The 27,384-nt window shown below is 32.8% G+C and overlaps 1 protein-coding gene across 7 annotated transcripts in view; it reads left to right on the top strand.

Annotated features, from left to right (window-relative positions):
* The window catches only part of LOC142337277 (uncharacterized), a 91,908-nt gene that overhangs the window by 15,448 nt on the left and 49,076 nt on the right, over positions 1-27,384 (top strand). For 3 of the 7 annotated variants that reach the window (XM_075386457.1, XM_075386458.1, XM_075386454.1), the window contains exons 3-4: positions 22,688-22,944; positions 25,377-25,658. In XM_075386457.1, the coding sequence (XP_075242572.1) occupies positions 22,803-22,944; positions 25,377-25,658 (424 nt within the window). In that variant the 5' untranslated portion in view covers positions 22,688-22,802. Of the gene's footprint in view, positions 1-16,531; positions 16,651-20,185; positions 20,330-22,687; positions 22,945-25,376; positions 25,659-27,384 lie in introns of those variants that run through there. The other 4 variants (XM_075386455.1, XM_075386460.1, XM_075386459.1 and 1 more) reach the window with 4 other exon arrangements.

Genomic DNA, 27,384 nt, shown 5'->3' with positions numbered 1-27,384 from the left:
TCTAACAATACGCTATTAATTGCTCTCAAATGAAGTTTGTAGCAAATATATTTTTCCTGGGGTTGGTTGTCAATTGATTTAAGCTAAAACGTGCCTCGGTAACGGTTTTTTTCCGGAAATTATATTTTGAGCTACCCGGGTCGAGATGTCAGCTTTTTGTAAGAAATGCGCAGCAATTATGTAAGACATGCACTGAATGCGCTGAAATTTTGACATGGCACTGAAACTTTAAATTTTCAGCGCACCTTCAGCGCATTTTTTAGATGATTTCAGTGCATTTTCATCTCAATTTTTACATAACTTTCAGCATCTTTTCAGCGCATTTCTTACAAAGTTTCAGCGCATCTTCAGTGCAGTTCTCAGCTGATTTCAGCATATTTTTCAGCGCATTTCTTACATAATTTCAGCGCTTTTCATATCAAACGTTTTATTATTGAAAATTCAAATTAAATGGGAAGCATTTCAGTTCTCAATAGCGCAGTGGATTAATTGATAGATGAGACATAATGATAAATAATTTAATTTAATTCAATTAAATTTTTGATATAGAAAATTTTTGATATAGAACAAGCGTATCGCGACCGGAGAAGTGCTTACTGTTGTTTGGAGTTTGCGTATAAAAATATCAGTTAGTAATTTAATCTATCCTAAGTATGAGCTACTTTATTGGAAAGCAATCACTTTTTGCAGAAATCAAACCAAAATTATGAACACCATAGCCTTCTAATAAAGTAACTTACGCTTAGGGTAGATTAAAAAAATAATTGATAGTTTTTTTGACTGAAACAGCAAACAAGAGTGAGCACTTCTCAGATCGCGACACTGTTGTTTAAAATTAAGAGCTTTAATCGAACCAAAACATTTATTTATGTACCACTGTAGAAACAGCGCAAAATTTGTTTTCCCGAAAAATACCGTTTCCGAGACAACTTTTAGCTTAAAATCAATGGACAACCAACCAAGTTCAGCAAAGGAGATAGAAATATTCGTTTATGCTGCTCAGAATTTCCATGAATTTACAAAATTAAGAAATAGTTGATTTAATGTTTTTGTTTCCCAGTTATTTTTGTGTATGCAGCAAAATATTGAGGCGACCAACTCAATATTTTGCTGCATGCACAAAAATTTCAAACTGTACACTTTTTGGTTTTGTTCAACCAAAATTTTCAAACAAAATATTGACTACTCATCGGAAAAGAAGCAGTCTTTTTCCTTTAGGTATCATACTGTTTCGTATTCCTAAGTAAGCAACCATTGGAAAAAAAATGAAAGGAAAAAATAATTTGTATAACTTTTGATCCACTGATTGGCTGATTTGTTGGTACTAAAAATTGTGTTTTTAGCCAATTAGGAAATGTGCTAGCCTCTCATTTTTGAATAGTGAGAGTTATCAAAGTTTAAAAATGTTAAATTGATAAACGAGAATGCTTGTTTTCTATTTGTAATCCTCAGCTTAGTGTGTGTACTTTTTTGAAATTCCCAAGTGCATTTGCTATAATACTTCAAAATGAGCGTTTTTGTCCGATGCGGGCACAAAACGTTCTTAAGGAGAAAAGCGGATAAGATCCAAAAAAGTTTGATATCATTATCACGTCACAGTGTCTCCGTTTCCGTTTCAATTTAACAAAATTCAGCCCAGTAGTCAAAATACTATCAAGGACTATTTTGTTGTTCTTAACCACGAATGAAAACAAAATTAATGGGAACCTTTCTTCAATTTACCAATAGCTTTTATGCCATTTGATCACAATTATTGGGGTCCTGTTGTTCTTTTTGCAATAATTTCTTGCTTTGATTGCGTCTCACCAATTTAACTTTTTGTCCAGAGAAAGAAGGATTAATGCACAAATGTTTTCTTTTTTCCGTCGGTTTTTGCCGATCGGTATATTTATTCCAAATGGGTGACCGCGAACAGTTATGAGACCTCAAAAATTGAATTTTTTTTTACTGTATCGGTAGTTCTGTAAAATTTGAGTCGCTGTATTTGTTAATTTTTTGTAGTCATTTTTGGGGGCAAATCACTTGATTATTGTTATCTTGCTTTCTTCTGTTGAATTTCAAATGCCTTGTTTCTGTGTCTCATTGTTTTGCATATTGCAATGAAAAACACTTGCAACTTCTTTTTTACATTGGATGGTGTGAACTGGTTAAACATTTTGTTAACAGGTTTTTCAACATCGAAATTGATTTAACACTTCAGGTTTCAGTAGCTACTTTTTGTTGATTTTAAATGTTTTTAAATGCTTTTCATCTCATTTCTGCAAATGAGCTGCATCATTTCTGAGAACGTGTGTCGTACAATTCAACAATATGTTGCGTTTGGTTTTTGATGAATATAGCGCCTCTAGATTTCAGAAAATCACGAATTAATTTTTCAGTTTTTTTCCTGTTTTATTTGTTTGTTTTCGGGTATGTATCATTGTTTTCAAGCTGTATTTATTTTGTTAACAATCGAAGGTTGCTATTACTTGAAAAGTGTTGGTTTTTAAGTCATTAGTCACTTCATTATTTTGAGTTGAGTTTCAAATCAAAATGACATTTTCCTGGTTTTGTAATAATATTTGATAAAATTGCTTATCTTATGGTTGAAAATTTTTGTCATCTCGATTTTTCTTAACAAAATGTTTGCCCGTTCTTTTGTTTGGCAATGTCATTGAAAATTTATATATTAATCTCTCTGCTAAGCACGACTGTCCATATTTGAGAACACATCAATTATCCTTGAGATTTTTTACTCTGTATTATATTGAAAGTTTCCAACTTCTACTTTATTTGCAGACAACTCAGCTAGCAATGTGGATGGTTGTCGTTGGAACATAATGTATCAACTTACATTACCCCCCCCCCCCCCTCCTTGCCACTATTGTGCTATAGCGTGGAATTTGGCGACAAAGACATCGTGTGATTACAAATCAGTATAATCGTTGTTTTTTTGTCATATTCCACAATGTAATCCAATAAACCGATGTAATCATACTTTTTGAGGATTTTGTAATGTCTTAAAATGGACTAAATGGCTTTACCTAATTTGATGGGGCTAGTTATGAGTTTTGATGGACTGAACAAACGTGGAAAATATGGGACAACATATTATATTGACTTATGAATTATATTGACATGCTTTTTGCTTGCTCGTATTTCACCATGCTACAGATCGTAGGCGCCGGATCGTAGGTTTAAATTTCCAAAAGAGTCAACAGGTGTGAATAATAATTTTTTTTGCAAGTTTGTGCCTTTTCTAGGCAAAAAGGTCGTATCAATAAACATTGTAGAGATCAAAGAGGATAAAGATTGGCCGCAAGATGAAGAGTCTTTGACGGGCAAGACTAGAAAGAACGAAACAAAACCGAAAAACGGACTCAAACAAAAGCAAAAGGAGAAAGAATCCGCTCAGTCAAAATCAAAAGGCGCACAACAAGCAAAGAAGAAATCTGTTCCGTCAAATGAAAAATGACAAGCTTACTCTAACTAACTTGAATAATTTTGTACAGTTATTTATTCTCTTAAATATGAATGAATCACTAAATTACTAAGAAAATTATCCAAAAAATGCAAACTCTGGAAACTCTATTTAGAGGCAGTTATACATTATGATGAATTTTCTTGTTTAGTAATCAGTTCATATTTATAATTTAATAAAGATTATTAGCTTCTGGTATTATGTTAAGGGTTTTCTTTAGGAATTCTGTTATAAAAATGAGCGTAAAATGTGGTTAGATTTTAAGATTTTAATATGTGGATTTTCTCGAAATCGTGACGGCAGATAATTTTTCGTATCACTGATATGAGATATATCCCCGTGATTATAGTAACTTGATGCATTTTGAGAAGAAACAAAATATAGTAAAACCTGTCGCACATCTACGAACAGTGTTAAGAAAAAGAACTGAGATCAAAATGTTCAAAATGTGCTCAATTAGTTTTCTGAGCGATTAATTGTTCCGACCCCACTTAGTGGGGGGGGGGGGGGGGTGGGAATAGCTACAAATGGTTTTTTTCTTTTTTTTTGTTCAGCCAATTTTGGCCGATCAATATATCAATATATTCATCGTAGAGAATCGTGAGTGGTATAATTAGAAAGTTCCTCAAGCGAACAGTTTGAAATTTAAAAGATTTTTATTTAATTTATCTTCTTTCGAGGAGTTATTGAGGTTTAAAATTTTTGTCGATATTGGGTAATTGTGTCAATTTGTTCACTTTTAGCGTCATGATTGCTAAATTTCAGATTTTTCGTAGCATTATCTTAATTCAAAGCTGTTTTTGAAAGTAAAATAAGGAACAATTTTGCCTTCCTCAAAGACAAACTGCGATGAAAAACGAATAGCTTGGGTCTCATCGGTAAGTTTACAATTTAACAGATTTTATTTGTATTTATATTGGACAGCCCTTTTTATTTTCTTAACACTTTTTTGGTTTTTCGGGTGTCATCTAGGAACCAGTACCTCTTCAAACCAAGGTCATGCGACTGAAAATTTTGTTTACGAACGAATGGGCCCAAACAACCATTTTTAAATTCAGGGAATCGTCGTTCATGGTTTTTATGGCTTCGACACTGTCTTCGTAGTTTTAATGAATTTTTGTGCTGTGATGCATTTGTCGCCTTTTTATAGTCATATGTCTCAGCCTCTGTAATTAAAATTACCATTGGTTTCCTAAAGAAGATAAGGTGTTTTTAGAAGATAAGGTGTTTTTATCTATGTTTTCAATGGAGACCTAATGTTTGATAAGGCTTTGAAAATGAGTTTTTGAAAAAAAACTGAACATCAACCCTTTGTAAACTCATTTCTGTGAAATTGAAGTTTTTTCCCCCATTATAACAGGTTCAATTTTGAATAAAAAAAAATGTGGTCCTCGGTTTTGTAATCTATTTATTGGTTTATTTCCTCAAAGTTTTCAAAAATTGTTGTGATTTTTTATTATAGTTGTGGTTCTTTTTCAGAGACTTTCCACCTTGCAACAATATTGAAAGTTCCCATTACCGTTCAAAGGACTTTTTGTTGAACATAGTAAAACTTAGCAACTAAAGTGTTAAGGTTTTCATGGCTTCGACAGTTCCTTCTGCAATTTTTGCTTTGAAATTTCGGTTTTTGTATTTGTTGTCATTTTGTTGCTATGAGAAATTTTCTTATTGATGAAACATTGCATTGGCTTCCCCTTGAGGTTTAAATTATCGAACTTAAAGTTTTCTGTTAAAGCTATTGGTTTCAATGGCTCTGATGCTACGAGTTGTCTTTATAGTTTAGTTATTATTTTAAGTCAGTTTTTAATGGTTGACGTTTTTGAAGTCCCTTTTATGAAAATTCTGAGTAATATCATTAGCGTTTTAGAGATAATCTGTTTAAAATATATTAGTGTTTCAATGAGTGGCTTATTTTTTAATGACTTCGAAAAATCTCTAGCTTTTCTTTGTTTTTAGTTTTGCCTGTAAATTTTCATTTTTTGTACTCATAATTTTTTTCTCAATTTTGACAGATGAAATTCCGTTTATTGAACGGGTTTGAAAAATCTAATCAATTTGATCAATTGATAGCGAATGGTTCTGATGATTTTGATTTCATTTTCTAAATTTTTAGATTTCTTTGAACTTTTCCTTATTCGTTCTTTGTTGTCAACTTGAAATTTAGTCTCATCAATCATAGGTCCCATCCATTTTCTTTAAATTAGAATACAAAAAGTGCTTTTTCAGTTCCTAAGTTGCAGCTGCTGTTTTATATCTTGGATACTATGCGTTTTTTTAAGTGGCAAATTTTTGTGTTTCTTTTTGTTTTGTGGTCCTTAAATGTGTTTGCGATAAATACAAGTCACTTTGTTTCTCAATTGAGGCCCAAGTGAATATAAACAATTTGTCTTTGCAAAATAATGGACATTGAAATAATATGATGTAATACTAAGATAATAGCTGATGACGTCAATGTATTCATAAACTTTTTTTGAAGTTGTCTGTGTTTTTGTATCTGTAGTTGTACTGTACTCCTTTCCTGTGGCTTATTCTCACCAAGTTAAGTTCCCTAGGACTTATGCTAGAATTCAGCAAGAATTTCTAGTTAATTGACAATGGTTATTATGACGTCGAAATTATTTAGTTGAAAAAATTCGATGAAATTTTGACTTATTTTCGTTTTGGCGACAAGTTATCTAGTTCCTTCATGGACAGGTTCCGCCTGTTTTGTAGTTTACGACAAATATTTTTTGTAGTGTAGGTCTTATCTGGTGGTATTTTGATTTTCATACTAGGTGCGTTCAAATTTAGATATTGATTTTTAGCTATATATATATATACTTTCTCTTTTTGTTTATTTTGTTGTTTGTATTGTTTTGTAGTCTTATTAATGACATGTATCATGAGCTCATCAATGCTGCTTGACATTATATAAGCCAATTAGTAGTCTGCTACTAGTAGTTTGGCTACATTTTTTTTCACAAAAACATCATCCTATCATAACAACATCTCCTCAAGCTGTGCACAAAAACTTTATTAATTTGTCCCGATACGTTTTTTATCCAGATTCATCACAATATTTGAGAGCTAAATTGCGCTCATACGATATTTCAAGAAAACATTGTAATCGTGTATGTCCTGTTTGAACAGAACTTAGTTAAGTTGGACTTTCAAGTGAGTTTTTGTCCGTCGGTTCTTGCGTTCAGCCTGTTCTGAATTGGTGTTCTTCTGAGCTGCCTATTACATTTTGGGGCCAGATAAACCTGAAAATCTAAGTAAGTGTGCTTCAAAATTGGCTCCAAGTTTGAACTAAATTATTTTTGTGATTTATATTAATCTCTAATACCCTCATTTGAGTCGTTAATTCAAGTGCAAAATAGTCCATTCTAAAGCTGACGAAAAGTCTTGACCAATACACAATTAATTGTAGGGTGCAGGTTCCATTTTTAAGAAAATTATCATACAGTGACTTGACGACTAATTGCAGGTAGTGAAATTACCCGTCCAATTTAGATATGGAAGTTTTGTGCCACTGTTGAAAATCTTCGTGATCTCTTGTTACGCGATTGTGCTAAAGCAGGATAAAAAGAAACAAAAATACACCGCTCACATAACTTTTTATGAAAACCCAAATTGTCCAACAAACAAAACATCATTTACGTCATAATAGCAGTAAATATGTAACGTTTTAATTTACCGAGATTTCTATGGGACCTCTCAATGATGAGACAAAGTAGAGACAGCAAATTAACAAAAAAAAATGAGCGAGAACGTGTCGAAACCATTAAAAAATGAACTCTTCAGTAAAAACTTGTCTTCTTTCAATTAAATTGCAACAGCAATGTGAGTCCTATTATTTAGAATTTGACTCCAATGAATCAACAAACATGAACAAATACATTAAAACAACGAATTTCTTTTGAGAAAACCTTTAGTATCAACGCCATTAAATTCAGTAATTTTCAACGGAAGTTAATAAACACGCTAAATTATGCATCGATGACACAAAGAAGATGTTTGTCATTCATAACTCATGAATATGACATTACAAAAAGCCATTGACAAGGAAAACAACAACAAACACAGGCAAAATCCAAAAGAAATAGAAAAATGCGAAAAGAAAGTGTCGAAACCATTTAAACCATTACCTTTTCTCTGAAAAATTTATATATGATCCATAGAATGTCTGCTCTAAACCAATACAATTATCAATATTAGGATATTGTGTTAAGATTCCAAAAGGAACCAAAATTACTATAAAAATATCCAAAAAATTTAAAAAAAGAATATGGAAACTCGTGCATCGAAAACATAACACCAATAGTTAGAACATAAACCACTCACTAGATTTATTTTGGTTGAAATAGAATCAAAAAACATCGTCATTACTGAGACGAACTCACAGTTCACGAAATAAGGCTTGAGACCGTTTAAGGTAAAAAAAACATTTCTCGAAAAATCTTTTTAAAGTCTTAACAGCCATTAATTTCAATCGAAGTCAATGGAAGTCAATTAAAATGCTCACCTATCCCTTGGTTGGATGAACATAATATTTCGCTTGCATAGTTAATCAATAAGACATTACAAAAGGTCTTATGACTATGGAAACAACAAATACATGCAAAAACAATAAATTCATTGGAAAAGTGCGCGAAGAAAGTGTCGAAATTCTTTAAACCATAAGCTTTTCTCGGAAAACTTTATCTATGATTCATTTAACATTTTCTCTAAGCCAATGGGAGATATCAATATCACGATAATGTGATTAGATTTCAAGAGGGACCAAAACTAAGAAAATATCGGAAAAATTTTTAAGAAAATTTTGAAATCTTGTGGCATCGAAGTCATATAACGAATAGTAAGAAGATAGAACCGCTAACCAGATTAATTTTAGTTGCAGTAGAAAGGAAGGGCTCCTGTCGTTACCGACACTGACTAATTTTACGAAAATAGGTTTATGATCGGATAATATTAAAAAAATTTCTTAAAAATCATTCTTAAAGTCTTAAGCGCCATTAGCTGTCCACGCAGAGCTCTAGACACGTTCTTTTAATGATCAATACGAAACCTAATGCAGTTTCAGTCAGCGAATCTATGCCACAGGGCTCAAAAAATTTAGTTAAACTTCAAAAATTAAATCAAAATTACAATTAAAATTACGAAAACTCAAAAGTTGAAGCCAAAAAAAAACACAGCGATTCATTGAAAACTAATTTTTTGTTCATTGGGTTTCACTAGTCTGTAAATCAGGTTCATTATTAACGGAACCTTGGTATGAAAAATGACTTTTCTTTAGGTGACTTAAGAAGACCAAAATATGAAACATTTTTTTGAAGAAAGAGCTCTCAAATAGAATTCTAATTTTTCGATAGTAAACTTCCCTATGAGACCAGAACTAGTCTTTTATCGCCTTTCGTCTATTAGGAACTCAAAATTGATTCTTGGCGTGAATTGTAAATTTGAATCAATTTTTTTATTTAAAAACGTCTTAATTTGAAGAAAAATTACGCTAAAGGTGAACAAAATCATGTCAAATATCATGTGCTCACACAAAACTTCAATCCTCGATAACTCCTCGAAAAAAGCGAAACTAAAAAAACTTTTTACGTTCGAGTTCTGCTCTGGAAGAGCTTTTTATTTTTGTCACTAACATTCCTCTACGATGATTATATCGATCGGCCAAAATTGTCTGAACAAAAAAAACCGCATTTGAGAATATAGTCCCCCAACAAGTGGGGTCAAAAGAAAAATTAATTAAATCCGAAGTTCACATTTGCTTTTATTTTCGTGAAACACTGACACAATTTGCATTCAAATTTTTCATTCGATTAGAAGTAAATTAGTACATTTTAAACGTGGATTCCAGTCCAAAATATCGTACATCGAATTATACTTTTGATTCAAACATGATATCCAATATCCGTCTATTTTTCTAATTTGGCTATTACCAGCTAGCAACGGTCTGTAATAAGCACTGGTGTTGTAAAAAAAATTAAACTGCGGATGATTTTCAAAATATGAACAAATTGTGAACAAATCATAATGTTATTCTAAAAAATTGATGATAAGAATTTGAAATATATGGTAAAATTAATATGCGAATTTTATCACATTTATCACTTATCAAAAGTATTTTTTTGCTTGTAAAGGTAGAAAGAGGCAGGGGTTGTCTTTTACAGTAGTTAAGCGTTGTTTTTTTGAATAGTTTTCACTGTAATAAATTGAGTTCATTTTGGAAGACTACTAATTGACTCTAATGGAAATTTTTAAACTTTTGGTATGTGTCTTTTTGACAGCTGATATACATTTTAATCATTGCAAAGATTCTTTAAAAAACGTTCAATTGAGAAGACTAAATATATATACTACCTGAATTTTTGGCTCGCTGTTAAAAGTTTGAATAGTCTCCGTTTTTTTGAATAGTTTTCACCGTAATAAATTGAGTTCATTTTGAAAGACTATTAATTGACTCTAATGGAAATTTTTAAACTTTTGGTATGTGTCTTATTGACAGCTGATATACATTTTAATCATTGCAAAGATTCTTTAAAAAACCTTCAATTGAGATAACTAAATATATCTACTATCTGAATTTTTGGCTCTCTGTTAAAAGTTCAAAGTGAAACAATTAAGAAATTTTTTAAAACGGTAAGCAATCGAGTTCGGTCAGAAATTTTGCTACACAATTATTTTTGAAAGCCAGAATGCAACAAATAATTTGAAACACTGAGCTTACGCATTTGAAATACTGAGATCATAAGCACAAATCTAAAATTTTTTTGCGAAAGAGTGGAACTAGTGTAGAAAAAAGAAAATCGTTACAAATCACCAAGCAGATGGTCACTGATTAATTGCACTCAAATGAAGTTTGTAGCAATTATATTAGTCCAGTGGTCCTTTTTATGCAATTTTTTGCTGGACCGAATTTTCGTCTGACCAGTTTGATTTTTAGTCTTCAACAACGGGATAAAGAGGTATTAAGAGGGCACTAAATTCTCTTGTCGCCTTCCGGCACACTAAACTCGGTATACAAGTAAGCGATTCATTGAAACTGTTTAGAAGACTTAAAATCATGGCGTGAAAGGCGAATCTTACAGTTTGTCTCCTCACCCCACATCCCCCACCCACTGCACCCCCGGTAATCCTGCTGAAAAAATCGGGATCTTTCCATAACTTACCACTATTTACAACACCGAGTGACTGAACCCAATTAAGTTTCGTACCGGGAAAAAAAGAAAATTACTGGTAAATTGTATAAGTTGTCATAGGTACATGAATTTGATGCATTGGAGCTATACAGGTTTTTAGTCAATTCAAATGTTATTCAAAATGATGTATGCGTTAATAAAAATTTACATCGCTCAGCGTGAAGTCACAGTCTTTATGGCGTTTGTAGAGAAACGTTTCGGAATTTGATTTACTGAGCCGGTAATTGGAAATGACTTCAACAGTCAATACAGTTTTAAAACGACTAAATTTCACATTTGCTTTTATTTTCGTGAAACACTGACACAATTTGCATTCAAATTTTTCCTTCGATTAGAAGTAAATTAGTACATTTTAAACGTGGATTCCAGTACAAAATATCGTACATCGACTTAAACTTTTGATTCAAACATGATATCCAATATCCGTCTATTTTTCTAATTTGGCTATTACCAGCTAGCAACGGTCTGTAATAAGCACTGGTGTTGTAAAAAAAATTAAACTGCGGATGATTTTCAAAATATGAACAAATTGTGAACAAATCATAATGTTATTCTAAAAAATTGATGATAAGAATTTGAAATATATGGTAAAATTAATATGCGAATTTTATCACATTTATCACTTATCAAAAGTATTTTTTTGCTTGTAAAGGTAGAAAGAGGCAGGGGTTGTCTTTTACAGTAGTTAAGCGTTGTTTTTTTGAATAGTTTTCACTGTAATAAATTGAGTTCATTTTGGAAGACTACTAATTGACTCTAATGGAAATTTTTAAACTTTTGGTATGTGTCTTTTTGACAGCTGATATACATTTTAATCATTGCAAAGATTCTTTAAAAAACGTTCAATTGAGAAGACTAAATATATCTACTACCTGAATTTTTGGCTCGCTGTTAAAAGTTTGAATAGTCTCCGTTTTTTTGAATAGTTTTCACCGTAATAAATTGAGTTCATTTTGAAAGACTATTAATTGACTCTAATGGAAATTTTTAAACTTTTGGTATGTGTCTTATTGACAGCTGATATACATTTTAATCATTGCAAAGATTCTTTAAAAAACCTTCAATTGAGATAACTAAATATATCTACTATCTCAATTTTTGGCTCTCTGTTAAAAGTTCAAAGTGAAACAATTAAGAAATTTTTTAAAACGGTAAGCAATCGAGTTCGGTCAGAAATTTTGCTACACAATTATTTTTGAAAGCCAGAATGCAACAAATAATTTGAAACACTGAGCTTACGCATTTGAAATACTGAGATCATATGCACAAATCTAAAATTTTAGCGAAAAAGTGGAACTAGTGTAGAAAAAGGAAAATCGTTACAAATCACCGGGCAGATGGCCACTGATTAATTGCACTCAAATAAAAATTGTAGCATATATATTAGTCCAATGGTCCTTTTTATGCAATTTTTTGCTTGACCAAACTTTCTTCTGACCTGCTTGATTTTTAGTCTTCAATAACGGGATAAAGAGGTATTAAGAGGGCACTAAATTCTCTTGTCGTCTTCCGGCACACTAAACTCGGTATACAAGTAAGTATCATCAATTTTTTAGAATAACGGTCTGTAATAAGCACTGGTGTTGTAAAAAAAATTAAACTGCGGATGATTTTCAAAATATGAACAAATTGTGAACAAATCATAATGTTATTCTAAAAAATTGATGATAAGAATTTGAAATATATGGTAAAATTAATATGCGAATTTTATCACATTTATCACTTATCAAAAGTATTTTTTTGCTTGTAAAGGTAGAAAGAGGCAGGGGTTGTCTTTTACAGTAGTTAAGCGTTGTTTTTTTGAATAGTTTTCACTGTAATAAATTGAGTTCATTTTGGAAGACTACTAATTGACTCTAATGGAAATTTTTAAACTTTTGGTATGTGTCTTTTTGACAGCTGATATACATTTTAATCATTGCAAAGATTCTTTAAAAAACGTTCAATTGAGAAGACTAAATATATATACTACCTGAATTTTTGGCTCGCTGTTAAAAGTTTGAATAGTCTCCGTTTTTTTGAATAGTTTTCACCGTAATAAATTGAGTTCATTTTGAAAGACTATTAATTGACTCTAATGGAAATTTTTAAACTTTTGGTATGTGTCTTATTGACAGCTGATATACATTTTAATCATTGCAAAGATTCTTTAAAAAACGTTCAATTGAGAAGACTAAATATATCTACTACCTGAATTTTTGGCTCGCTGTTAAAAGTTTGAATAGTCTCCGTTTTTTTGAATAGTTTTCACCGTAATAAATTGAGTTCATTTTGAAAGACTATTAATTGACTCTAATGGAAATTTTTAAACTTTTGGTATGTGTCTTATTGACAGCTGATATACATTTTAATCATTGCAAAGATTCTTTAAAAAACCTTCAATTGAGATAACTAAATATATCTACTATCTCAATTTTTGGCTCTCTGTTAAAAGTTCAAAGTGAAACAATTAAGAAATTTTTTAAAACGGTAAGCAATCGAGTTCGGTCAGAAATTTTGCTACACAATTATTTTTGAAAGCCAGAATGCAACAAATAATTTGAAACACTGAGCTTACGCATTTGAAATACTGAGATCATATGCACAAATCTAAAATTTTAGCGAAAGAGTGGAACTAGTGTAGAAAAAGGAAAATCGTTACAAATCACCGGGCAGATGGCCACTGATTAATTGCACTCAAATAAAAATTGTAGCATATATATTAGTCCAATGGTCCTTTTTATGCAATTTTTTGCTTGACCAAACTTTCTTCTGACCTGCTTGATTTTTAGTCTTCAATAACGGGATAAAGAGGTATTAAGAGGGCACTAAATTCTCTTGTCGTCTTCCGGCACACTAAACTCGGTATACAAGTAAGCGATTCACTGAAACTGTTTAGAAGACATAAAATCATGGCGTGAAAGGCGAATCTTACAGTTTGTCTCCTCACCCCACACCCCCCCCCCCCTCCCACTGCACCCCCGGTAATCCTGCTGAAAAAATCGGGATCTTTCCATAACTTACCACTATTTACAACACCGAGTGACTGAACCCAAGTAAGTTTCGTACCGGGAAAAAAAGAAAAATTACTGCTAAAATGGATAAATTGTCATAGGTACATGGATTTGATGCATTGGAGCTCTACAGGTTTTCTTCAATTCAAATGTTAATCAAAAGAATGTATGCACTTATATAAATTTACGTCACTCAGCGTGAAGTCACAGTCTTTGTGGCGTTTGTAGAGAAACGTTTCGGAATTCGATTTACTGAGCCAGTAATTGGAAATGACTTCAACAGTCAGTACAGTTTTAAAACGACTAAAGTTCCCTGAAGTCAACTTCCGGCTCTGTATACAAGCAGCGTTGACATTTTAGTGTGTGGTTTTCCAGCTTTATCATTACTAGTGGCAACTGGAGCCAATTTTTATCTCTTTTAAAATTTATTAATAAAAAATTTTGTTACATGGTGTAAATTAGAACAAACAATTCATCTTTTTTCATGTATGCTACCCAGGTCTCACTCGGGATGCTAAGATTTATGCTCTAATGTATATTTAGTTCCATAACAAAACTAAAACCAATTAGCTTGGAATATTATACTGCCCAATATTTATCTTAGTAAAATAAATTATCAAAGTACAGCTAACTTAAGCTTTTTCTTGACCTTCTATTTCATCATAGAACATAAATCTTAACTGCCCGAGTTACATAGTGCCCAGAAACAAGAGCGCATGTCACGAAATATTTAAAAATTTTCAAGGGGCTGAAAATTGCGTTCCTAATGATGACAAATCATTTAGGGCAAAAAACAAAAAAAGTATTTCAAGTTGTGCGCTGGATTTTGCATACGTTATTATAGCAGTCCTACGGACAAAACTGTTCATTGATACTGAAAATTATGTCATCTCTCCTTTTATACCACCCATTGTGGACATCAAGTTGCATCCCAGTTTGTAAACTGCAGAAATTGTTGTCCTTTTATTTGTGTATGTGTGTATGCGTGTGGTATGTGTGTATGGGCGCGTGCGCGCGCGCGCGCGCGTGTGTGTGTGTGTGTGTGTGTGTGTGTGTGTGTGTGTGCGTATGTGTGTGTGTGTGACACAGAGAGAGAGAGAGAGAGAGAGAGAGAGAGAGAGAGAGAGAGAGAGAGAGAGAGAGAGAGTGGGGGAGGGTCTTTGTCTGTTTGAAATGATATTTTCCCACTCGATTATAGTTTTTGAGCTCGTGAGCCTCAACAAATTTGGGTTCCCTAGTCTATACCTGGAATTATGAAAAGAACGTCCTCGACCGTTTTGAGCTATGGAAAGACTGCCTTGATCGCATCTCTAGCCAGGACCGCTAGAATAGGGCTGCAATATTTGAGCAGATAAGCATCCAATGAATGCAAGATTTGTTATAGCAGGTGATGATTGACTTGTGTTTTGAACAAATAATTCAAAAATGATAATACAAAAATGATGCTAATTTCTGTTTCCTTCCGAGTTTAGAGCCTGGTTATTTTATACACGGAGATTATAGCCTAAATATATGTTAGATTATAAAATTGGCAACCAGAATTTACTCATCCACAGTTGCAACCGTGGTCGAAAAATTACTGCATTTAAAGTTTTTTTGTGGTTTTTGGGCGGTATACAAGAGCCATTTTGTCAATAACAATTCAGTAAATAACACTTCCATTATACGTACCGTTTGTGCATATAATGACAAGATTTTTGGATTTTTTTCAGTTTTTGCCCCCCCCCCCCCCCAGTACGTTATGCACCCCCAGTTACAGAGCACGTGCCATTACCTATTAAATCAGCATGTAAAAATATGGCACGTGCGTCGGGGGACTGCAAATAATATGCATCCGCAAAGCTGGGGGGGGGTCATTAAGAGGAGGGGAGGGGAGGGGGCACAAACGGAAAAGATCGACTTTCCTAGTTCGTATTACATTTTGGAAGAGTTTCTTAAAGTAAATTATTTACCTTCAAATTCGGATATAAGAATAATGAAAAAAAATCGATTTCGGCCGCTACGTTAGAGCCAGAAACTTTCCCACCATCAGAGCAGCTTTCCCTCCGTCAATTTATCCAGTTTCTTAAAGTGCGTTTTATGGATCTATTCTGTTTCGCCCCCCAGTGTTTTTTATCACCCCCAGTTACAAATTATATGTTGTTATATAGCACGTTACCATGTAAGAAAATAGCACGTGCGCCTGGGGGTCATAAAAAATTTATGCTAACTAAGCTGGGGGGGGGGAAACATAATAGATCCCGTTTTATAAAGTTTGTGCATTTTAACCAAATAACTCATGGTTAAATTGGCATGTTCAGATTTTAGAGCCTGCCTTCAGATTTTAAAGACTAATTTCTACACTGGGTCCTTTAAGTATATGTTAGAACAAAATCTTAGTCGCCCGAGGTACTTAGAGCCCTGAAACGAGTGTGCTTGCGCCCGAAAGCTGCGCACGAGGCCCAAGGTGGACTAAATTTTTGTTCCAGTTTATTTACAGAACCAAAGGGTACAAAAATGTTTAATTTCACTTGAAATTGGACTTAAGAGTACAATCTTAAGAGCTAGTCAAAGAAAAGAATTCTTGTTAAGTATATACAGGATTTGAAATCTGAACCTCTCCGTCTTCGATAGCGAGGCAACCGATTAATTATAGTGGCTTGATTCAAGTGTCAAAAGATAAATTTCTAATTAAGTCTAATTTCTTGCCCTTAACTTAGTGTCTTAAATTAGGACAGAAACTAAGTTTAGGGCAAAACAATCAGTCTTTTACTTCTGTAAGTATAAATTCCATGTTTCAAATTCGATGTTTTAGTCACCAATGAAATCGTACCCTGGGTTCTCTAACTTTCCTTAACTTGACTGAATGTTCAGGTTCTACAAACTATTATCAACTCAAGAGACCGAACATTAGAAACGGCACTGATAAAAGATTTATTATTAAATTATACCGCACAATGCAAAGACTTCAAATCGACCACTGTGCAGGAGAGTTTTAAATAAAGAGGTAACAACTATCGAAGGCGAAGAAGTAAGTAATCAAAAATTGAGTTAAGCAAAGTAGTGTTCAATGATGGTTGCTCAAAAAATAGGAGATTTCTGACTATCAGGTTTCTAGATAGAGTTATTTGAATTAGTTGCTTTATTCAAAAGGGTTATAGGTACCTGATATTAAAGGTAATTTCTCTAGGTTATAGGTTTATTATATATATATATATATATATATATATATATATATATATATAGGTATATAGCAAACCCTAACCAATTTATACAAGTTTTTCATCAGACATCTTGAAAACGAGGGGTTGTTAGGAACAATTTATTTGTGTTAAGTAATCAGTTGTTTTATTAGTTGTTAGCTGATAATGTCTTTAAGCAAAACAAAGTTTTTGCTGCTAGGTTTATTATATATATATATATATATATATATATATATATATATATATATATATATATATATGTATATAGCTAACCCTAACCAATTTATACAAGTTTTTCATCAGACATCTTGAATATGAGGAGTTGTTAGGAACAATTTATTTGTGTTAAGTAATCAGTTGTTTTATTAGTTGTTAGGTGATAATGTCTTTAAGCAAAACAAAGTTTTTGCTGCTAGTACAAAAACACAAATGAAACCGACCAGAAGAATTTTTTTGTAATCATTAACTTTTATAGAAAAAAGAACAAATTTTTGTTTCCCAACATTTAATTTATGTACTTGTTTGTATTGATTCATGGAAGGCAATAAACTATAGAACTAAGACAACTACTGGAGTTTCAAAAAGATTAAAAGGTTAGTCTGTTTCTATGACAGTGTCTAGGAAAACAAAAGAAAAACTGCGGAAGTGGATCCATCTTAAAGGAAAAGGTGAATTTTCATTGATGTGCAGCCGTTAAATTTGGCTTTTTCTAGCTAATTGAGAAATTTTAGTAGGATGATAAAATTTTTTTTTCAAGAACAAGAAATACTTTTCTTAGAAACGGTTCTTACATTCATACATTCTTAAGTTCTACTTTCATTTTCTCAAGAACAGATTTAACCTCGGCAAAATAATCAAAGTGTCTTTCTCATGCACTGTTTATATTTCGCCACTTCGTGCAACATCCTGTTCCAATTTGTAAAAGAGTGTACGTTAATCACACTTTGGAAAAATCTGCAATTCACTCACTTGCTGTTGTATGTTTAAGTTTTTCAACAAAATTTCGAATGCCGTAAACTTCACTCAAACTCACATTTTAAAACTTCGATATTATCAATGTTTCAATAGTTGTCCTAAATAAAAATAATAGTAAGATTGAACAGAGTTTTTGTAGAACAAAAGCAATTTCAAGAAAAATTAAATGAAAATTACATGGCAAAGATATTTTTCAATTACATTTTTTCATATAACCACCAAAATTAAAATTTTTGACAAAAAGTGTCCCCTAAATGCTTTTTGTTGAAATATGTTTTGACCTAAAAACACTCTATTCGTACTATAATTTTAATATATATGCCCTGTATTGAAATAGTGGTACTATTGAAGTTTTCAATGTAAAGTTGAGTGCAGTATGCACCATTCAAAATAATATTGACTAACTTAAATATGCAACAACGAAGTAAACGAATTGCAGATTTTTCCATAGAGTGGTTTAGATAAACTCCTTCGGAAAATGACTAAGATTGTTGCATGAAGTGACGCGTTAATTAATAGTGTATCTAACTTTCTTTAACTTGACTGAATTTTAAGGTTCTACAAAATAAACTATTATCAACTCAAGAGACCGAACATTAGAAACGGCACTGATAAAAGATTTATTATTAAATTATATCGCACAATGCAAAGACTTCAAATCGACCACTGTGCAGGAGAGTTTTAAATAAAGAGGTAACAACTATCGAAGGGGAAGAAGTAAGTAATCAAAAATTGAGTTAAGCAAAGTAGTGTTCAATGATGGTTGCTCAAAAAATAGGAGATTTCTGACTATCAGGTTTCTAGATAGAGTTATTTGAATTAGTTGCTTTATTCAAAAGGTTTATAGGTACCTGATATTAAAGGTAATTTCTCTAGGTTATAGGTTTATTATATATATATATATATATATACATTTATATATATGTATATATATATATATATATATATATATATATATAGGTATATAGCAAACCCTAACCAATTTATACAAGTTTTTCATCAGACATCTTGAAAACGAGGGGTTGTTAGGAACAATTTATTTGTGATAAATAATCAGTTGTTTTATTAGTTGTTAGCTGATAATATCTTTAAGCAAAACAAAGTTTTTGCTGCTAGGTTTATTATATATATATATATATATATATATATATATATGTATATAGCTAACCCTAACCAATTTATACAAGTTTTTCATCAGACATCTTGAATACGAAGAGTTGTTAGGAAGAATTTATTTGTGTTAAGTAATCAGTTGTTTTATTAGTTGTTAGGTGATAATGTCTTTAAGCAAAACAAAGTTTTTGCTGCTAGTACAAAAACACAAATGAAACCGGCCAGAAGAATTTTTTTGAAATCATTAACTTTTATAGAAAAAAGAGCAAATTTTTGTTTCCCAAAATTTATTTTATGTACTTGTATGTAATGATTCATGGAAGGCAATAAACTATAGAACTAAGACAACTACTGGAGTTTCAAAAAGATTAAAAAGTTAGCCTGTTTCTATGACAGTGTCTAGGAAAACAAAACAAAAACTGCGGAAGTGGCTTTTTCTAGCTAATTGAGAAATTTTAGTAGGGTGATAAAATTTTTTTTCAAGAACAAGAACTACTTTTCTTAGAAACGGTTCTTACATTCATACATTCTTAAGTTCTACTTTCATTTTCTCAAGAACAGATTTAACCTCGGCAAAATAATCAAAGTGTCTTTCTCATGCACTGTTTATATTTCGCCACTTCGTGCAACATCCTGTTCTAATTTATAAAAGAGTGTACGTTAATCACACTTTGGAAAAATCTGCAATTCACTCACTTGCTGTTGTATGTTTAAGTTTTTCAACAAAATTTTGAATGTCGTAAACTTCACTCAAACTCACATTTTAAAACCTCGATATTATCAATGTTTCAATAGTTGTCATAAATAAAAATCATAGTAACATCGAACAGAGTTTTTGTAGAACAAAAGCAATTTCAAGAAAAATTAAATGAAAATTACATGGCAAAGATATTTTTCAATTACAATTTTTCATATAACCACCAAAATTAAAATTTTTGACAAAAAGTGTCCCCTAAATGCTTTTTGTTGAAATATGTTTTGACCTAAAAACACTCTATTCGTACTATAATTTTAATATATATGCCCTGTATTGAAATAGTGGTACTATTGAAGTTTTCAATGTAAAGTTGAGTGCAGTATGCACCATTCAAAATATTATTGACTGACTTAAATATGCAACAACGAAGTAAACGAATTGCAGATTTTTCCATAGAGTGGTTTAGATAAACTCCTTCGGAAAAAGACTAAGATTGTTGCATGAAGTGAAGCGTTAATTAATAGTGTATCTAACTTTCTTTAACTTGACTGAATTTTAAGGTTCTACAAAATAAACTATTATCAACTCAAGAGACCGAACATTAGAAACGGCACTGATAAAAGATTTATTATTAAATTATATCGCACAATGCAAAGACTTCAAATCGACCACTGTGCAGGAGAGTTTTAAATAAAGAGGTAACAACTATCGAAGGGGAAGAAGTAAGTAATCAAAAATTGAGTTAAGCAAAGTAGTGTTCAATGATGGTTGCTCAAAAAATAGGAGATTTCTGACTATCAGGTTTCTAGATAGAGTTATTTGAATTAGTTGCTTTATTCAAAAGGGTTATAGGTACCTGATATTAAAGGTAATTTCTCTAGGTTATAGGTTTATTATATATATATATATATATATATATATATATATATATATATACATTTATATATATATATATATATATATATATATATATATATAGGTATATAGCAAACCCTAACCAATTTATACAAGTTTTTCATCAGACATCTTGAAAACGAGGGGTTGTTAGGAACAATTTATTTGTGTTAAATAATCAGTTGTTTTATTAGTTGTTAGCTGATAATATCTTTAAGCAAAACAAAGTTTTTGCTGCTAGGTTTATTATATATATATATATATATATATATATATGTATATAGCTAACCCTAACCAATTTATACAAGTTTTTCATCAGACATCTTGAATACGAGGAGTTGTTAGGAACAATTTATTTGTGTTAAGTAATCAGTTGTTTTATTAGTTGTTAGGTGATAATGTCTTTAAGCAAAACAAAGTTTTTGCTGCTAGTACAAAAACACAAATGAAACCGGCCAGAAGAATTTTTTTGAAATCATTAACTTTTATAGAAAAAAGAGCAAATTTTTGTTATCCAAAATTTATTTTATGTACTTGTATGTAATGATTCATGGAAGGCAATAAACTATAGAACTAAGACAACTACTGGAGTTTCAAAAAGATTAAAAAGTTAGCCTGTTTCTATGACAGTGTCTAGGAAAACAAAACAAAAACTGCGGAAGTGGCTTTTTCTAGCTAATTGAGAAATTTTAGTAGGGTGATAAAAATTTTTTTTCAAGAACAAGAACTACTTTTCTTAGAAACGGTTCTTACATTCATACATTCTTAAGTTCTACTTTCATTTTCTCAAGAACAGATTTAACCTCGGCAAAATAATCAAAGTGTCTTTCTCATGCACTGTTTATATTTCGCCACTTCGTGCAACATCCTGTTCTAATTTATAAAAGAGTGTACGTTAATCACACTTTGGAAAAATCTGCAATTCACTCACTTGCTGTTGTATGTTTAAGTTTTTCAACAAAATTTTGAATGCCGTAAACTTCACTCAAACTCACATTTTAAAACCTCGATATTATCAATGTTTCAATAGTTGTCATAAATAAAAATCATAGTAACATCGAACAGAGTTTTTGTAGAACAAAAGCAATTTCAAGAAAATTTAAATGAAAATTACATGGCAAAGATATTTTTCAATTACAATTTTTCATATAACCACCAAAATTAAAATTTTTGACAAAAAGTGTCCCCTAAATGCTTTTTGTTGAAATATGTTTTGACCTAAAAACACTATATTCGTACTATAATTTTAATATATATGCCCTGTATTGAAATAGTGGTACTATTGAAGTTTTCAATGTAAAGTTGAGTGCAGTATGCACCATTCAAAATATTATTGACTGACTTAAATATGCAACAACGAAGTAAACGAATTGCAGATTTTTCCATAGTGTGGTTTAGATAAACTCCTTCGGAAAATGACTAAGATTGTTGCATGAAGTGACGCGTTAATTAATAGTGTATGAGATAAAGACACTTAGATTGTTTTTACGAGGGCAAAACCGTTCTTAAAAAGTTAAACTAGAATTTCAGAAAGTACGAACGAAAAAAAGGAAGTGGTTCCAACCAAAACATTTCTTTTCCTTGAGAAAAAAACTTATCTTTTTTACTGAAATTTCTCAAATTGGTTTCTCAAAAAGGCAAACTAGCGGATACATCTTAATAGATACTTATCTATTAAGATGGATCCACTAAATTTTTGTTTTGTTTTCACAGACACTGTAGTCATAGAAGCAGATTAACTTTTTAGATTTTTTGAACTATAAGTTTCTTGTCTTTCGTGAACCGTTACAAACAAATCAACAAACAATTTATAAACACATCATCTTAATTTAGTTGATCATTGATATATTTTAATTCGCTAAAAACAAATTTTAACAAAAAATCAGCGAGACATACAAATGCTTTCATGCCCCTCCCCCAGTTAGTTATAATCTATATGTTGTTATATAATACGTTAATATGTAAGAAAATAACATGTGCGCTTGTTGCCATAACCACTGAGCTGGGAAGAGGGAGGGTGCTGGAAAAGAATAGGTTCAATTTTTTAGATTTTTTGTAAACAAACGACGATTTTTGATGCCACCTTCTTGCACTGTTCTACTTTATATTATCTATTGAGACATAAGAGATAAATACTAGTCAAAAGTATATATTCTTAATTTAGAAAATGCGCAAATTTTTTTCAGCTCAAATGAAAGTCGAGAGCAATTTGGATTTTTAGAGCAGCTATAATATGCAATCAGGGGAATTTTCAAACGTGTAGTGATTTCTATTTTCCTTGAAAACTTAACTGGGGCTGCCATGAGCCAAGCGCGGGAGATCTCACTGACTAGCCCTGAAACCCTCCCCAGCGAGCAAGCAGGGACAGTGGTGTACGTCGATGGCAATGGAATTGTAACCAATAACAACAGCATTAACAACGATCAAGAAACAGATTCTATTGGTTAAAGTCTTAAAAACTCAACTGTTTTCCGTTTATTAGAATCTAAAGCAAAAAATTTAGTTTCATTTTACTCTCAAACTGTGTATAAACTCATTTCTGTTTGCATAAAAGCTTATTTAATATCCCTGAAACCGAAACTTATTACAACTTTATGAGGAGCATACTAAAACAAGGAGGATCCCCAATTTGCATTTGCACAAAGTGTTCCAGCCCGTCAGAAAATAAGAGTCAGAAATATATTTTTGACCCCCAATCCCTATGACCTCAGCTGCCTACTACCGATGCCAACTGCTCGCGGTGATTTGAGAGCAATTCATTCGACGTTAGTCGTTTATGTTTTCATCGATGACAATGTACGTGCATTCAAGCTCAATCAAAAGAGACGGACTGAGACCCTAAAACAAAATTTTTAAAACTGGTATAAATATGAATGAAGAAAAAGACATGCAAAACAGGCATCGCTTAATTAATAGCCGCGAAGCGATAGCAGTTGTTATTGAGTACATCGTGGTGTTTTACAATTCAAAGAATTTGAATTGTATTGGGGCGCTGTCTTTTCTTAAGTTCTGTTCACATATTTTCATGATTTTTGAAGTCAAATTGGAGTAGTGATTTTTGGTCACACCAAAACAGGAAGTGAAGCGAAGAAGCCAGTGGTTTTGCGATGTGAAATTTTTTTGCTCTAATTTCAACGGTGTTTGAGTAAAAATTCGCTTTCTCGCTTGGGGTTTTTGTTCACATGTGGCAATTTCACTTTGATTTTTACCTTTTTTTGATTTTTTGGATCGGATTGTTTTAGATAGTTTTCCCCATCCATTCATAGTTCATTCTAGTCCTAGTTTTTTCCAAAGTTCCATTTCTCTCTAGTTGTTTTTTGTTCAAATGTGGCCTTTTGACATTGATTTTATTTTGTTTCTTTTTATCTGAATTTTTTTTTAAATGGTTTTCCCAGTTCACTCATAGACCGTTCTAGGTCTAATTTCTTTTTTAGTCATTGAAAATTTTTTGCATTGTACACCAGGACTTGTCCTGCAATGTTTTTTAATTCGTCGTCTCCATCGATGATTCTTACAACCTGACTTCTTGGAATTGACTTTTCAATTGCTCTCAAACGAAGTTTGTAGCAACTATATTAGTCCTGTTGGTCTTTTTTATGCGATTTTTCGCTAGAGCGATTTTTCGTCTGACGCTTTTGACTTTTCGTCCTCAAAAACGGGATAAACAGGTAGCGCCCAGCGGGCATTAAGTGCTCTTAGAGCCTTTCAGCTCTGCTTCAGCTCAAAATGTTTTGGAGACTTATACTTATACCTATGGTGTGAAGGGCTGTTCTTAGAGGTTGAGACACCCCCTCCCCCGCCTGTTGACCCCCTACCCCCACTATTGCCTCCAACCCCCACCGCGCTGTTGCCCCCAACCCAGTGTTCCCCCCATCAGCCCCCGGTGCAACCCCCCATGGCTAGCTACTGACAAAACCAACTGCTGGCCGGTCATTCGAGAGCAATTCGCCTGACGTTAGTCGGTTATGTTTCAATGACTTCAGCGACTTCTACTGCTTTCTACTGCTTTGTGTTTAAAATTTGTATGTGTGACGATTTACTAGTTAAAGATCAACAGTGTGCATCTATTTAGTGCCAAACATATATGCCATAAATCTTGAGTATTAGTCTCGAAATTTCGATTTTGAATATCAGTTTTGGAAAAACTCCTTTAGTGTTTTTTCTTATAGACCGTATGTGTCATAAAATTGACAGTCCGAATTTAACCCAAAAAGTCTAGTCCTCTGTTAAAAGACTGGTGATCGAGCAGTCTATCTTGTTTCGTTAGTTGCTTCAACTCGTGGAAGGCTACAAGCGTCCATCGCGGCTATTTTCTGGCAATCTGTCTGCTATGTTAAAGACCTTTCACAATTTCAGTTTTTAAACCTTTTTCAACAATAATTTTTTCTGTTGACAAAAAGTTTACATGTTTTACAAAAACTATCGAAGCTCAAAGCAGTCGAAAAATTGAATTAAGAGCAATTTTAGAGGTATTTCATTTTCAAGTTTCTATAATTGCTTGGAAACAGTTGGACTCAAGCTATAAAGTTCTGATACTTATTCAACTACTAAAATGTATAAAAGTCTTCGAAATTTCTGCCTGAAAACATATGTCATACTTAGATCAACTTTTCAAATATTTGCTATTTTGAGCCCTAAAATATTGATTTTTACCATAATGATGGAAAATGCAACGCTCAAAATATGTATTTAACCATTGAAGGAAAACGATTTATATACCGTCATTATCAATATCTTTATATTTACATCAAAAAAACGTGCAATGCTTATCAGATGGCAAGTCTCCCTCAAGTTAACTGAAAATATTTGAAAAAAAATTAGGTTTAAATCAAATTAACTCTAAAAACAAACAGTTGACAAAGAGTACGTATAAAGCTGTGGCTGAAAATCCGAATCCTGCCGCTATCACCGACAGCAACAACACCGATATTGGCCATGCCCACACTGCTGAAATCAACCAACCAGCTGATGACTCTCAAGTGATCCAAGTTGCTCTGGCATCGCCTGATCCCCCTGGTTACAACGAAGTGGTGACATCTGGCTCTAATAATATCATAAGACCACCCAGCTATACCCAGAGCATGATACAAAACGATCCGAGGTTCAATTTAGCCACTAACACCATCTATTTGTGGCCTCTCAACCCCGCAGATGCTGGTTAGTACGGTGACAGTCACACTAAGAGCATAGGTACTGGTTACGTAACTCTGGTGAAGTCACTGAGAGAATCTGGCATTCGTCCAGAACTGAGTAATAGCGACTCGAGATGTAAGTGTTGAAACACAAATGGTCTCTTTAGTGTCGGATAGGATGCCAGACCTTGACCTTAAATTTCGAAGTTCGCTTTTTAAACAAAGCCTTATAGAGTCACTTTGCAATTCGAACTCTTTAATAGCTCGAACAGCTGCGAGTTTCCAAGTGACTTTAGCACAGTCACTTAATCTTGATCGAAACACGAACGAGCAAATTTGAAATCTGGCTCTATATAGAGAAAAGTCTGGCATTTAAGAATCTGGCGCCGCAGAGATCGGGCATTTCAAAAAAGTTGGGTATTTAATTCTCTTATACGAAGTTTGTTGCGATTGTGATATATTTTTTTGATAAATTTTTGCGTGACCGATTTTTCGTTTGACGCTTTCAACTTTTCATCCTCAAAGAAGGAGAAGTAGTTGAAACCCAGAGGGTATTAAGTGGATGAAGAATGAGCAACTCTTAGAGCCTTACACCTCACTAGTCTCTAAATACTAGATCGATCAAAGCTGTTGAGGATCGGCGATTAATCGAAACTATGATGGTTCTTAATCTTATGAGTTTGACCCACGTCAGTCAACCCCCCCCCCCTTTTCGCATCCCTCCTCGCCACTCCTCCCTGTCTACCCTCATGCAAAGTGCAATTTAGACCCCCTTCCTCGTCCAACCCACCCTCGACACCTTTTCCCCGCTCCTCGGCTTTATCCCCAACCCAAACCCCTACCGCCCCTGGATCCCCACTAGGCTGGATCCCCACTAGAACTCTATGGATGCTAGCCTTTGGGCGCGCATAAAGAGGATGTCTTTATGCGCGCCCAAACGCTAGCATCCATAGAGTCCCGCAGGCAACTGCCGACGAAGGCAACCGCTTGCTGGTCGTTTGAGAGCCATCAGTACAAATTAGTTCAGCCAATCTTTCAGAGTGCTTCACTCTACTGCTTCATAGCATGTTCTTACAAGCATGTTCTTACAACACCAATCTAACTTCAAAAAGCAGCTAAATTTCTCAAAAACAAGTCTAAAAAAGTGAGTTAGTTTAACTGATATCATAAAGAATACCTGTTAAATACAACAAATCGTGTACACCGAAGAACTATCAAGCTCATTACTTCGCAACATCTATTTGAGCTAAGCAGACAATATTTGTCAAGAAGCAAAAAATCAAATAAAAAAGTGTTGGCATAAAACTTGTGCTTAAACCAGTGCCGCAAGCTTTAATCAAAGTTGTGCTAAAAACTGGCGAAAAGAGACAAAGACATTGTATAAATACCAATTAGTATAATTGTTCCTTATTGCCAATCCTTTAAAAATAACTTAAGATACGTTTTGTGTAATCAAAAAATAAAATGGGACAAATAGTCCACATTAGTTGTGTGTGTGCTGGTTTTATAAGGTTTCAAATTTTCTCTAGCAATAGGAACTAATCTTAAACAATTATCAGGACAATTCAATATCATGTTAAGAATAAGCAGACCTGAATTTCACGCGAAATTAGCGTAATTAATAGAGATGTTTACCCGGGCCGAGGAATGAGCGGAAAAAAATGCAAGAAATGAGCGGAATTTGAGCGGACAGTTTAGCAAATACCGCTCAAAGCCCTTAAAATTTTTTGACCGGAATTTGAGTGGGAAAA

This window comes from Convolutriloba macropyga, chromosome 3 (genome assembly GCF_964194025.1).
Source record: "Convolutriloba macropyga chromosome 3, txConMacr16.3, whole genome shotgun sequence".
In the NCBI taxonomy this organism is placed as follows: domain Eukaryota; kingdom Metazoa; phylum Xenacoelomorpha; order Acoela; family Convolutidae; genus Convolutriloba; species Convolutriloba macropyga.
The sequence above is the reverse complement of the archived record's forward strand: the minus strand, read 5'-3'. Positions and strand labels throughout refer to the sequence as shown.